The sequence below is a fragment of the Podarcis vaucheri genome, assembly GCF_965113315.1.
Source record: "Podarcis vaucheri genome assembly, chromosome: 4".
Taxonomy (NCBI): domain Eukaryota; kingdom Metazoa; phylum Chordata; class Lepidosauria; order Squamata; family Lacertidae; genus Podarcis; species Podarcis vaucheri.
This window is the reverse complement of record NC_138762.1, coordinates 48,182,489-48,198,037: the sequence shown is the minus strand read 5'-3', so window position 1 is coordinate 48,198,037 and position 15,549 is coordinate 48,182,489. Positions and strand designations below refer to the sequence as shown.

Below are 15,549 nucleotides of genomic sequence, written 5' to 3'. Positions count from 1 at the left end.
ACTGAAATAAGGAGAAGCTATGGCAGAAGGCATGTTAGTAAATGCAAACCATTACTTTAATAGATCGTAGTTTTGTGAGGCTACAGTCAAGGAGGGATAAAATCAAAGTGAATCAGGAATAAAAAAGGAGAACCTAATCTGATGGCTCCTCATAAGGTTCTGCTACTTCACTTAAGAGTTAACTTGTGCATAGATTCTGTCATTGGTGTAATAATATCAGAAACAGCTGTAAACTTTCACAGTAATAGGTGCAATCAAATCTGATGTGTCTAATTAATTTTTGGTCCAGCAAATTAGTTTTGTTCTTCATTACTCTCCAATGGGAGGAAGACATTATATTTCATTATATTTTGTCTGCTGAAACAATGGAGCGTTGCAGGTCGCACACATACCTCGTCTGTATTTTAATTAGCTGAACTGACAGCATTGTTATAGAAACACCTGCAGTATATGAAGCAATACACTGATACTTTGCCTGGCTTTATATCTATCTATCTATCTATCTATCTATCTATCTATCTATCTAATCTTATCTATCGTCTGATTAAATATAATGTAAAGAAATATCGAATTAATGCCATTTTTCTCCAAATCTTAACACTTACATTAATTCTGTTGAACATCAATGGGAAATGTACATCCATATTCATTTATGTTCAGCTGCTGAAATCACAAAGCATATGTTATTCTGACATTTAAATGAATTATTACTTTTGCTCATGTAATTGCAAGGCACTGAAGGGTAGAGCAGGCTGCCAGAATACTAACTTAAAAGTGTGCTGACCTAATTTGGAAACACACTTTCTTAAGGAAGACCCTGTGGGAGGCTATGCAGTCCTCTAAAACTCCCTTGAAGTTTTTTCTTTCAGCTCTTCAGTTAAATGAAAAGGCATTTTTGAACTCTTAGGGGATGTGGTTGGTGCAGTTTTAAGGTGCACAGCACACAGGGCATAAGATGCCATTCCATCACCGGCCTAGCATGGGTGCCGGCTACAGGAATGGGGGAAAGTAATGAAAAGGAAAAGTAATGCTACTTAGAGCCACAGTCACTGCTCAGCAGGCTGTCAGGAGAAACCTAATGCATTCTGTAATGTGGACACTACAAATTACAGTGACTTCTTTGTTACAGCCTTGTGCCATTCCCCTTGGATTTCAAGTATTTCCTTCTCTGTCGCATACTATAAGCAGGAAGAGGTTTTCTGTTTCCCCTGAAAGGCTTCAGAACTACTTTGTGGATTTGAACCAACAAAGTGTAATTTAGAATCCCATAGTATCCATGCAATGCTGAAGTTGTTTATTTAACACACACTGCTTATTTACCCTCCGATTCCAATTCAGATATCTGCTAGTTTCCCCTTAGCTTCTTAGGCTTAGATTGCCCTGGGGGTTTTTTTCTGTGACATCAGAGCAGTTAAGCCAACTTGAAGTATGAGGCTTGCCAAGCTGCACTGAAGGACATCAGATCAAATTAGCCACAATGTGTTAAAAGGATATCCACAGCCCACAGTCTGTGAACGTACTAGTAGATGTAACTTCATGACCAAACTTTTAGTTTAGAAAAGTTGTACTTTCATCTTGTTTAGAAAATTTGGCCAAGGGGCCTTCAATTAAAATGTTGAGCTCTGGTGAAGCATCACTGATATGGTTTAAAATTGATAGGGAGGAATTAGGTCAGTGGGAATCAGAAGTGCGTGTTTCCATTGACTTAGCTGATTAAAAAAAAGTTAAAAATAAAAGGGATCAGTGAAGTATGTTCAGTATATTGTAATGGGCCAATCTAATTTCCTGAAGTCTATCAGAAACCCCAAGTGACTCTATTTTCAATAAATTTGATTTATTTATGCTCAAATACTATGTTTCACTGTGGTAAAACTTGCATACCTACCTCTAGTGCTGAGCCATTCAAAGGACTTTTTTGAGACGATGCATGGAAAAAGTAACATCCCCACTGACAGCCCTATCATATATACTCTGTTTTGCACTAATCTTAGTAAATCACAGTCCTATTTTGGTGCTTTGGAGATCCTTTACTAAAAAATTTCATGTAGGTTACTAAATGTTTCATTCTTCAGCATTCAGCTCCCTTCCCATGCCCACAGAAGTTAAATCTTAAAGTAGGGGTCATACATGAGTGCAGTTGAACGCTAAGACACCATGTAGAATACAGCCTGCCTTTTAAATTGGTCAATGGCAGGCAATAGCTGAGTAATTGAATATATTGTAGGGACGCAGGTGGCACTGTGGTCTAAACCACTGAGCCCCTTGGGCTTGTCAATCGGAAGGTCAACAGTTTGAGTCTGCATGATGGGGTGAACTCCTATTTCTCTGTCCCAGCTCCTGCCAATCTAGCAGTTCGAAAGCATACCATTGCAAGTAGATGAATAGGTACTGCTGCAGCAGAAAGGTGAACAGTGTTTCTGTGTGCTCTAGCACTCGTCACAGTGTCCTGTTGAGCCAGAAGTGGTTTAGTCATGCTGGCCACATGACCCAGAAAGTTGTCTGCGGGCAAATGCTGGCTCTCTCAGCCTGAAAGTGAGATGAGCACCACACCCCATTGTTGCCTTTGACTGGACTTAACTGTCTAGGGGTCCTTTACCTTTACTGAATATTTCATACCGAGACAAAATGGCAACCTTTGAGTAATGTGAAATAGTAGATGGGACTAAGACAAGTGATCCATCCTTTGACAACAGGGTTATTACAGGGTAAGTTCTTTAAAAGAGGCCCCGTGGATACAGAGAACACATGTTCCACGGGGCCTCTTTTAAAAGACTCACCCTGTATAAATGTTATAATTTTATTCAACAAAATGTTGGAAGGTATGCCATCATAGAGTACCATCATAGAGTAGTACTTGATTCTGGATACAGTGCAGCAGCTAGGGTCTTTTTAAATAGTGGCAGCAAGTTAAAGTTTGAGATTGGCAAGTGGAGAAACCTGATATTTCCTTATCTACTGTGGAACAAGCTCCTTGTCCTTTGCAAGTATAATTATTTATATTTACTGTGTGAAATTGTAGTTTCAGTAAGAATGTGAGGTACTTTTGCTTAGACAATATGGAATTGCATTTGTGAAGCTGACACAGGCTGAGCAGGTCTTAAGGATGCATAATCTAATAAAATAAAATGGATGCAGATGTTACTAGGCTTTGATAACCATTTACGGAATACAATTTTCATTCTCTTATCTGGCAATGAAAGGGTAGGAGTCGGAAATAACACACCTAGCCTTTAGTCATTTGCAATCAGTTTAACAAATGACCTTATTTTTACTTACCTGAGGCTTGAATAAATATGCTGACATAGCACTGCTTCCTTCCAAAAAATGAACTACAATTTTAATCATCCTGAAAAGGAAAAACATGTTTGCTTGTTTTTCAAAGCAAGGCACAATGATATAACATTATAACCATTTGCACTGTGCAATTATGTGGTCACTGTTTTCACACGCATTCTGTAAGATTATAGCTTTAAGTATTTGCTTCCAAAAATAACAGCAATATGACAGGAAATAAGCTAAGGAGCTCAAGTATTACATAGCTTGGCAACTATATTCCAATAAATTACAGAAATACAATCATTCTACATCAAAGGACTTTAAATCGTTGTATAATTGGGGATAGCATGCTCCAAAATGCAGGATTATTTTGTAAGGGAAATAATTTATTTTTTGGATTAGACCTTTTAATTACACAATTGTTCACATTCTGTGGCAGAACTTGGAACGGAGCCTAATATTGCTGAGCCATTGAAACGGCTAGTTAACTACAGCATTTGCCAGTTTACAGGCCACACACTATGTCATTAACTTGCTAGCAGATATTTACACTGCGTCTTTGGTTTGTGGCTTAACCTGTGGCTACTTTCTCCGCTAAAAGGAGGGAAGAAATGAGGCAGAGAAGCAGCAATTTTTCAAACAATACCAGTCAGCATATACTTTCTGCTACATATTAGTTGTGTTGCTTAGTAAAGGTTTGTAGTAATAGGGCTGTGCAGACAGTTTGTCCAAATCATGAATCTAATTGGTCCAATTTGTGCCAAATCCAGATCAGGTCAAGACAGCTACAAATCGTGACAGAGCAGCATCAGGTGGACCCAAAATCAATTTGTAGTGATTTGTTTCAATCTACAGCTAGAAAATAATCTGTCTAAAGCCAGGCAGACAGGCTCCAACACCATACAAGGAGAACACCATGGTGAGGAGGGAAGATGAGCCTTGCTCCTTGAGAGCTCTAGCTTCCAGTCTAGGCACAGAATTTCATCCAGTATTTTCCAATAGCTTGTGGAGAGGGAGAGTAAAGTCTTAATCCAGCAGACCATTTTTGTTGTAAAGTATAGTTACTGTGTGAGAGAATTTTGGCTATTTGTTCCCTGGATTTTAAGAACCTTCATCACCTCTGTCTTTAAGCATCTGTAATGTTTGTTGTGATCGGTTTTGTTTTTGTTTTGCTTTTGAGCAGGAAGTCGTAATGAAGTTGTCATCACGGAAAACAACAATAGTATCACTGAGCAAATAACGGATGTTGTCAAGCAGCCTGCCTTTATAGCTGGAATTGGTGGTGCATGCTGGGTAATACTCATGGGTTTCAGCATCTGGCTGTACTGGCGCAGAAAGAAGAGGAAGGGCCTCAGCAATTATGCAGGTAAGAACAAGAGCTGTTTTTTAAACACATGTTCAGTCAAAAACATTGCTAGCTCATGAAATGAAGAGTGGAATGGGTGATTGTTGTATGCTTGCTCAGTAATGCTCTGCACCACATTACTGCAAAAAAATTAATATTCCCATAATGAATACATCTGATATATGTAAGACACTCAGGAATCTTAGATGCACTATTTCATTTAGGTCCTGGTGTGAAAAGAAGCGTATGTATTTCCACATTCAGTATTTCAGAGGATTGTGAAGCTTGCAACATGAACATGCAAAGTAAAATGGCACCTATTTCACTTAAATTACTTAGAACAGAATTACTTCCTTCCATTGGTTTTAGTCACACAGTTTTGAATAATTGTAACTAGATGAGAACCATTATGTTTTAGTTCTTTGAAGCAAACATAATTAAGGCATGATCTAGTCTTATAGTATGAATTGATGAAAAGGAATATAGAAAATGTAGATCCAGTGCATCACATTGTCCCAACTTTGTGTTCACTAAGGCTTCACTGAGCTGGATGGTATTTACAACAGGGATAGCTAACGTGATGCCCTCCAGGGGTGGACTACTACTCCCATTGGCACCAGTCAGCATGGCTATAGACCCAAGATGATGGGATCTGTAGTCCAAAACATCTGGAGGGCATTACACTGGATACCTCTGATTCAGAGCATCAATCACTTCATGAGTAAGCCTTCCTTTCTCTTGTATTAAATACAACAATCCAGAGGTATATAAGGCTTTCCTGTTGCATGCATAATGCATTCCATAGCTCATAAAATAAACAGATGCATAGGCACCTCAAAATCCTTTAATTTTCACCGTGTGAAAATTATTTTGGATCAGATGAAGTTCTGTATCCATGTTATGAAAGCAAAGGCTTTGTAGAATGTGTTCCTCAGAATTTTGTCTCATGTTGAGTAGTAACTTGTTGCAGTGTGGTTCTGGGCGTAAACACATAGTTCACAGCTGTGTTGAAACCAACAGAAAAGCAACAGTTTTTTATTACAAAAACAACCCTTCCTACCTATAGCCCCCTTTATATATTGTTGTGTGGTAAAAGTGCTAGGAGCCATGCATTCCATGGCAGCTGAATCAGAAACTCTTATTAATGAATCTGCATTTCCATAAAGTTCAACCATCAGTTTTGGTGCCATATCTTTTCTGATAAAGAAAATATCTCTAATGATTTATGCACTCAGGGCAATTCAAGCAGATTTACTTCTGGCTGTGTGCTACACAAATCTGACTCCAGAATCCTGTTGATTTCTTATTAATTATATACAGTGCCTGAATGACCACGGTGGTGAAGCTACATTATTCATAGGCTATGCTGTTTGCACATGTTTTTCTTCCTTTCCTTTTAATTAATGTGCATATATATGATGGTAGCTTCTACTTTCTCTGATTTTTTTTAAAAATAAATAAATCACCAAACTCTGTTCAGAAGTTAGATACATCGAGATCAGTGACACTGAAAGCTGCAATGTGTTGTCACCTCCTTACGTTAGATAGCTATTAATAAGACTTTATGGGTTTAGTAGATTCACTCTTTTATGTTATATTTCTGTATACATCAGATGTGCTAAATACACATGTCTACTTCTTAATTGCTAATGAAATGTTTCATGTCTTCAATTGTTTGGCCTTTGTGTTATGTATAACAGCATGTTTTTGTGAACAGGCTTGTATCATCTAACAATATGTGATTTTACCATATATGTAAATATTTATGCAGCAGAAAATGTGTAGAAAATTTGGTTTCTAGCTGACAGCCATATCCATTTGTCAGCACCCAAAACTGTGGAATATCTAAGTTAGAAGGCTCATTGCCCCCAAATAGTTATGTATATGGTACTGGCATTCATGACATTTTAAGTGACCCCCTCAGTATGTGGCTGGCTGCTGTATTGTGACACAGGGTTGTCCATTAATTTTCAAACATTGCATTTGCTCGACAATAAAATCTCATAAGCAGTTACATTTCAAAGCTGGTCATAGCATCTATGAGATGGATTGCATGTCCATGTTGCCGGTTATTATTCAATATAATTGTCAAAATCGCCTTCCACCTCTTTTCAATCCTTTATTTTTCATGGGCTGCTGGCTGGCTAGTGCTTAAAGCTGAATTGCTATAATCTGCACAAGATTTTGAGCTACATACATAAGTCAATTCTGAAGGGCACTTGTGCCCTTTAATTGGCACACTTCTTAATGGGGTTTATAACTCACAATGTATTTACTTTTCTTGTTTTGCAGTTCAGTCCTTCACCTTCACCCCTGCAGGTACTGTTCATTAGTCTGTCTCTTACCCCAGCAACATATCAGTGCAGCATATAGTGGTTGAACCCCTTCTAATTATTCAGATTATACAAAGACTTAACACTCAAGTGCAAGAAGAAGCACTCTGTCTGCTCATCAGTTACACTAATGTGATATTGACTGTACCAGTGATTCCAGCAGAAGGCTACAAAGTAATAAACCTTTCTTTATAATTGTGCATCCTGCCCACTCACCCTGCCCTTCTGTTTTGAAAGGTAATTTGTAGCACATTGGTTGAAATAATATATTTATCCACATGAAGCCTTTAATCACAAAGGGCCAAATTTTATGCTTAAGGATCTCCACGCTTAACTTGCAAATTTCCGAAGATATTTACTGATGGTCAGAGATGCAGAACTTATCCTAGCTTCTTTGTAGATTCTTCCTGAACTTGAACATATGCCAGGCATGGTCAGAAATAAAGCCATGCACATAAATTTAATACTCAATACAGGTTGAGTTATGATTAATGCATAAACAGCCCATTCTAAAGCAACATATTTTCACACATTTCTACAGCTTTCATTTAGACCAAACCTATTTGCAAAACAAAACCTTGAAATGACTCTGCCATTATCATTTCCTTAGCAGACCTAACATAAAGCTAGCTATTATAGTTAGTGTGATTAAAGTGATGTAAAAAGTAAAAGAACTGTGGCTGAAATTGCCCAACATATGCGTGGACGAGGAAAGTAATAAGTATAGTTAAAAGCCACTATTAAGACAAATAGTTATCCTATGGTTTCCACAGCTTGCCTCTTCCTAGTCCACATTGGTTTAGGCAAAATCTCCAAGGTGGCATTTCTTACCCATTTTGATAAGGATATTGGCGAGCAAATACTCATTTGCTATCCAGTTTGCCCAGGCTGACGGAAATTCTGTATGCAATGGCAAGACTCTCAAGATATATTTTTGTTCTGCCAATACTCATCATGCAGGAATATGATTACCTCAACATCTGCATGATTGATACAATCTGTCAAGCAAAATTTATTGTTAGAAAATATCAGCAGCACCCTTGCCAGCATTAAGCTTGCTCACAAATAAGCACAGTGTGAATACTTTTGCAGCTACTGTGAAGATGTGAATGGACTTTATTTTTGGTTGACATTTTGACAAATGAAAACAAGATATTCCAAGAAAAATTGCACCAACTGTGTGACCACCTTTCACCCCACTTCTGTTACACACTCACCTCGATAAGTTTTATCAACCGAAATTCAAACAAATTTCTAGTGACTCAGACTTGGGTCTCCTTGTTTTTCTCAAAACAGGTTCATGCAACAAGAGTGCTTCTTCTATCCCTGTTATAGACTGTTCATCTAATTTGCTGTGTGCACATGTCACATTTGTTGTTCAAGGCATCTTGTTACACCCCTGTTACATATCTATCAGATCACCTTTTCTTAAATGAGCTTGACCCTTTCCTTCCCTCCCTTCATTCAAAAATTAAACCTTCTCTCTCTCTCTCTCTCTCTCTCTCTCTCTCTCTCTCATATGACTATTTCACCAGCCTTTATTCAACTTATTTAAAACATCCTTTTACCTTTCATGTTCAAGCTGCTCTACTCCTGGCCTCTCAGAGAACCCTACCCCTCTTCTGTCTTTGCCAGCTGCTTCCTTCAGCACCTGGCTTTGAGAACTCTCTCTCCCTCTTTCAGTTGCCTCTCTTGCAAAGCTCAGCAGGAGGCCACAATTGCCTGCTGAGAGAGGCAGCTGGCAGGATATCTACCACAACAATTTTGACTTTGGTCCTTGCAGTCCCCCATGACAAGGTATGAAAACACCGAACTATCTTTGCCAAGGACTCTTGACATGCTTGTTTGGTGGGGGAAAGAGTGGGGTCAAACTCTGGAGATACATGAGGCAGGAAAGTATGGAATGGTATAAACTGCAGCTAACCTGCAGGGTGCAGCAAAATGCCATTCTGCATTAGGATCAGTAAATCCAACAGTTTCAATTGTGTTCATGAATACTAATATAAGATAGATTGGAATGTATAACAGAAGTTAAAAAGACACTGATGATAGCATAAGGTGAGCTGTGCTGGAAGAGACCAAAGACCCATCTATTTCAGCATCACAGTAGCTAACCAAGTGCCTATGGGAAGTGTGCAAGCAGGATGTGAGTGCAACAGCACTCTCCTACTTGTGATCCTCAGCAATTTGGATTCAGATTCATAATGTCTCTGATGTACATCAGAGTACATAGTAGTACATAGCCATCACAGTTAGTAGCCCTTGATAGCCTTATCCTCCATACATTCTGCTTTATCAGTTATGTGCCTGCAATATCAATTTGAAAAGTTTTCATTTCCCTCTGACTGTTACACAAAGCTATGGCTTTTTATTCATGTGATGTGTGGACAAGGGCACAGATGCATGCACGGAGAGTTACATGCAAACATATACAACTCATGCTACTAGAATAAACACTAATTTCCCCCTTTCCTGCAATGAAGGGTCAGCTGATTGGATTGATGGCTCCACCCACAGTCAAAGGCAGGCAGCAATGTTTTGGAATGTAGGGCTGTCAGGATCCAATTCTGCTGTTGCCTTTGTCAGTGCAGTGCAGCCAGATCACCCACCACCTGCTCCCAACTTCTCTCTTATCAGGCTTACTTTCTCTTCCTCCTCCTCCTCTTCCTTTGGAAACCCTCCCCCAATTCCTGACTTATTCCTTCTATCTTTACAGAAGCCTTTTTCCTCCCTGTCCCCCCCCAGCTTCTTGCTTAGAATATTTTTTTAAAAATAAAAAACCCTCTTTACCTGCCTTATCTTCGCTACCTGCCTCAATGAAGGAAGACAGGAGCAGATCCTTTTCATCACGCATCTTTGCTCTGTCACCCCCTCAGGCGGGTACTTAGACAGAGAAGCCCAGCATTATAGCAGGCAAGCATAAACAATGGGAAGAATTGCCTATGTGTCAAAAACCATATCTTCTACTTTCATTTTCAGTGCAGAGGTCTGGAACACCAATAACTTTTTCTTCAGCTCTTTGAGGCTTCCACATAGCTGCTAAGCCTCTGATTCAGTCCTCCACTCTCACCTGGCCTACCAGATCCACGCCGCTCGCCTGAGAGTGGGTGTGTTGCATTGTGCCTAGAGTACCTGTTAGCCTAACACTCCCAGTGATGGATTCTGCCCCTTTGTTGGCCTCTGGAGCTTATGATACCCTGCTGGCTGAAAAGCCTCCTTCAAATGGCACCCTTTGGATAAGACAGCAGAGAAAAATCCTCAAGGGAAACATAAGTCCCTGCTTCAGTGCAAACCAAGGAAGTCTAGATGGGCTATATACCTTGAGGAAATGGCTGCCTCTAACCCCAATCAGACATTTTGGGAGGAAAGAAAGGTAGAGGCTCAGGCAGTCAGGACAACCTCCAACATACCCAAAGTCAGGCATGTCCAACTTCGAGTAGGTTATAATCTACAATCCAATATCAAAAACTGGCAGTGATCTACCACCCTCCGAAGTAATTTAAGTAAAATGAATGAATGGATCTTTATTTCACAGATACAGTAGTTATGTTTGGATATCATCATGACAGATCCAAATAGTTGTTAGATGGTCAAGTAACTAAACAAGTGAGAAAAGTCACACTATATTTTTATATTAGTTTACACAGATCTGAGGAGCCAGTCAGAGTGCGCCAGGCTTCTCCATCTTTCCCCCACTGTTTCTTTAAATCGCAGCTGACTTTGTGTCAGCATCCCCATGCCTTTTCCTCCACCTCTCTTTCCCCTACTGTTGCGTTAAAGCCTTTCCCTCACTCAAACTCATGGAGCACTAAGGGGGCTTTTTCTCATGTGTTTTGTTCTTTGGCTTCCTCGCTATTTGGGGGGGGCTCCTTTCTTATTCCTTTCGTTGCATTTGAACTATCAGGTGAGCAGGCACAGAGCTTTTCATTTTCTACCCCCCACAAGTCTCCCTCCCCCCCCTCCACCAGAGCTCTAACCACCCCCAAGAGCGCAGAGCAGGTGGTGGGAAGGAAGGCAAGCTGGCTTTAGAAGGAGGAAGGAGGAGGAGGAGCTCAGGCTTGCATGCGACTGGTAGCAGCAGTGACTGTGCTGTGTCCTAGGCTGCGGAGAAAGGCTTTTCCTTCTCAGATTCAGGTAGATAGCTGTGTTGGTCTGACGCAGTTAAAATAAATAAAATACAATAAAAAATTGTCCCGTAGCACCTTAGAGACCAACTAAATTTGTTCTTGGTATAAGCTTTTGTGTGCTTCTTCAGGTATCTGAAGAAGTGTGCATGCACACGAAAGCTTATAAATATTTTTTAAAATATTTTTTCTTTCTCAGCCTGCGATCGGCCAATATCAGTCCCAGGATCTCCAAGTCAATCACGATAGACTTCTTGGACATGACTGCCCTAGATCATGCACTTAACCCTTCTCATTCCTCCAATGGGGATGAAGATTTTCCAAGCTTTCAGCCTTCTCCTCCCCTGTTTTGTCCACAACTGTGAATCCCACAGATTGTTCCCACATCCCACAGATTGTTCCCACCCCCTTAGCTTTTCTTCCCCTAGAGTGGCTGGGGGGGACCCAGCCAGATGGGCAGAGTATTATTATTATTATTATTATTATTATTATTATACATTTCCCTTTAGAAACTGGAAATTGCCACCATTCTGCTTTCTTCCGGACAGCCTCCACCCTAACACCTTCAACCAACAAGCAGCCACACTCTCTTCCCTTCTCTCCCAACCAGCTTTCCTTCCTAAGGTCACCTCCAACTCCCACTTGCAACAAGAACTTGGTCTTCCCTCCTTCTGCCCTTCCTTAGTGACCACAGGGGAAAAGCTTGGCACTCCCACAATGTACGTAGAGCTTCAAAAGTCTACATTCAGTGAACCAAAGAGCTCAGATGGACAGTTTCACTCTTTCTTTCTTTCATTCCATCTCTTCTCTTTATGGAAGAAAGTGATTTCTGCCACTCTAGCTAGATGGATAAAGGCCCTTTCCTGCAAAGCTCAGGGACTTACTGTCCCTTTGCACATCATGGCTCACTCCTCTTGTTCTGCAGCTCCCTGCAGTGCATTTTCAGTTAATGCTGCACTGCTGAAAATATGCAAGGCAGTCACCTGGTCCTCCCACAGCACCTTCACGAGACATTACAAAATGTTCTCTCCCCTCCATAACACTGCAGCCTCTCTGCTGCCTGAGATTAGTATAGCTCTGGTATCTCCCAGTCTGCTGACCTTTCATTGCAGGAATGGGAAAAGGTATGATTGTATCTACCTGAAGCATAGTTTTCCATTCCCAGTGAAAGGTCAGCAGGGCCCCACCCTCGAGGCTAGCTCCTTCCTTTATTTCTGGGATGTAGGATATACTTTTCTCCTTCTTAATGTCTGTCTTTCCCTTGAGCTTGGAGAGTTTGCAAACTGAATCCTTGGAGCCCTACGCCCCAAAACATTACTGCCCGCTTTGGGCCATGGGTGAAACTAGCAACCCAATCTGCTGACCTTTCATTCGTAGGGAATGAAAAACTACACTTCAGGTAGGTATAATCGTGCTTGTTATGTTTTTCATGGTTAGTTTCCAAATTCTCCTCGTGCAAACATACACTGCAGGCTTTAACATGGTTGAAAGAAAGGTGAGCACATACCTCTTTTCTAGGTAGATACCAACTTTTCAGATTCCATAAGAATGATAAAAAAAGAATCCATTTTCTCAGGTGAATCCTTCTATGCTATGTAGTACCCCATCGCATTTATCCATCCTGTTCCCCGCTTCTTATAAATTCATAGAAATCCATCTACTGAAACAGGAAAAATGTAATGTATCTTTCATCTGCCCTCAGTTTCCCAAGTGTGTGTGCATCCATTTGCAGGAATGCAGACATGTTCCTCTAACTGCATACACTATCAGCCTGAACGAAAACCATACATTTTTGCTTATAAATACTAAGCTTGGGGATTAAAGATTGTTGTGAAACTGGGTAAATAAAAACAAATTACAAATGGCAAACTAAACATATCACGCGCAAGTCCTAACAGTGGTAGATTATTATAAATTATTTGACAGAACCATCCAAATGCAGGAAGATTTGATAGAATTTTTATATGCTGATTATCTGTTCTGAGTTAATGCTTATTAAAAGAGGATTAATCTGTATTCATATTTGAGGAACAGCTTATCAGAAAAAGGGAAGAGACTTGGCTGGCAACATTAAAGTTTTCATTTGTACTAGGAAAATGTGGCCCACTAGAGATAGGCACACAGAAAGCTTTATTTCCTCAAAATGTCAGCTGAGTGTGTATTTCTATTTTTTGGTTCTAGCCTGCATGAAGATTGGGTTTAACCTTGTCAGATAGTATTTGTAAATAGTTCAACTAGTACCATAGTATCTTTGTATACTGTATGTATATGAGTTTTTTCAATTTTTGTGTGAGGCTTAATTGTGCATGTTTTTGTATAGACCTTGCAACACAGGTTAACAAGGATTCTTCAAACCTCTCTCGTTCCCTCTTTCAATACATCCTTGTGTACGTCATATTTTTAAAACGTGTTCCTCCCTTTATATTCTGCGGATTTTTAAAGAATCTGTATAAGATCCATAATCATATAAACAGTTTTTAATTTAAAAAATGCTGCTTTGTGATAATAGATGGAATTTGTCTTTCATCTCCCTTTCAGCTTTCAAAATGTCTCAGCAGTTTTTTGAAATTTAGATCCCTGAATTAAATCAGCTTTGCTGATCCACTCGCCCCCCCCCCCCGATATGTCTGTAAGGACTGTAGTCTACTATATTCAAATATGTTTCCCTTCAGCATTTTAGGCGTGTTTTGCAATTCCAGAAATCAAACTGCAGGCAAAAATGCTGACACAAACATATGGTAACAGTGATAAACATAGTGCTTATTTTGCCAGACTATCATTTGTGACTTTTGCTGCCTTTTCCACAGAATGTTGATCCTTTCAGAGTGATGCTGTCTTGCTGGCTTGCCCAGCCATTTTTATTGTGGATTGTATGAAGCTTTGGGAAATAAAATAACTTAAATAATAAGGGAGGATATTTTTTGGAGGAGGGAGACATTAATTGCAATCTTATAAACTTATCCTTTGACAATTGTCACTCTGAGAGGATAACAGTTGTCACTCTGAAAATTATATTAATTTCCAGAGACAGATGTAATAATGAAGCAGCTTCCATTCTTCTGTGGTTACTTCTCCTTATAAATGTGTTCCCCAAAGGCTGTAAGATAATTCCATAAGAAATGCAACTACTGAAAACAGATATTGCATTATAACCTCACCATATGAGAACTATTTATAACACCCAGCAACCATTAAAAAATGATAAAGAAACATGACTTTGTTTTTGATGGAGAAAATAACTCCAGCAATCAGAATGACAGCCACATCGGTCCAGTTCATAGAATCATAAGAACACAGGAGGTCTCAGCTTCTTATTGCCAAGGTATTCCCTTCTCACCACTCTGCCAACACTCTTTACTTTTGGGATTGCCTAACTGTGCCAGTATAAGCCTACATAAATCAGACTGCAGGGTCAACTCCATTCCTCCTGTCCCCTGATATAGTACTACAATCCGAGTGAAAGGAAAGCTCCTGTAGCTAAGCATTCTGCCCAACTGTGTGCTTTGTTGCAAAATATTGGCAGCTATTAAGAAGCGGACATCATGTCCCAGAACATAGAGAATGGGGACTAGATGGAAAGTGCTATTTAGGAGCTTCTCATGTGACTGGAAGTTTGGCCATCTGTATTAGGAATACTTTATTTTTAATAGCCCTACTAGTGAGCAAAAGGGGAACATAATCCCTCTATATCTAACTCCTTTCTTGGGGGAGGATTAAGCTCTGAAGAAGTGTTCATTGTGAGCACCTGCTTACATAAATGATCATGGTTCCTTTTATTTAAAAAATGGTATTACATTGGCTAGATTCTATTCTTCAGGTACAAATGCTAGTCTTCAGAACAAGTTACATGTTTATGTTAGAAAACCAGCAATTTAAAATTTGAGATCTGGTGGCCTAGAATGTCTCTTGTCAACAGTTTTTGCCTCAGTTCCTCAGACTTCCTTTCCAAGAAAGTTAATTCAGCCACAGGGATCCTCTGTGGCATTCCAGAATGAAAACAAATGCAAAGAACTCATTCAACTTCTCCACAATCTTGTTTTCCTTCATTAGTACATCTTGACTCCCCTGTTATCTAAAGATACAACTGCCTTCCTAGCCAGTTTCCTCTTGCTTCCAAAGTGTTTAAATAACTTTTTAATTGTGGTCCTAAGGTTTCTAAAAATGCCCTTCCTGAATTTGCTCATTTTGTCCCTTCTTGCCTGTTTGCATTTCTGTTGGCAATGTGTTCCTTTTTGTTCTCTTTATTTGGGCCAGACTTCAGTTTCTGAAGAAAGGCTTCTTAATCTCTCATAGTTTGCTTGTTAAGCTTGCTGGTAGTGCCTTGGCCTTGGTGGTACCTTGCATGGCCTGTATTGAGGCTGAGCTTCCAGTATGGTGATTTCTAATAACACCCATACATTCTGAAGATATTTGAGCCCTTTGACTTTACCTTTCAACTTCCTCTTTACCAATCCACTCTTCCCCCCTTCAC

General features: G+C 39.8%; 1 protein-coding gene across 21 annotated transcripts in view; it reads left to right on the top strand.

Annotated features, from left to right (window-relative positions):
* ROBO2 (roundabout guidance receptor 2) overlaps window positions 1–15,549 on the top strand; it is an 810,838-nt gene that overhangs the window by 737,733 nt on the left and 57,556 nt on the right. For 12 of the 21 annotated variants that reach the window (XM_082220702.1, XM_082220695.1, XM_082220699.1 and 9 more), the window contains one exon: window positions 4,460–4,642. In XM_082220702.1, the coding sequence (XP_082076828.1) occupies window positions 4,460–4,642 (183 nt within the window). Of the gene's footprint in view, window positions 1–4,459; window positions 4,643–6,913; window positions 6,941–15,549 lie in introns of all 21 variants that reach the window. The other 9 variants (XM_082220709.1, XM_082220700.1, XM_082220706.1 and 6 more) reach the window with 1 other exon arrangement.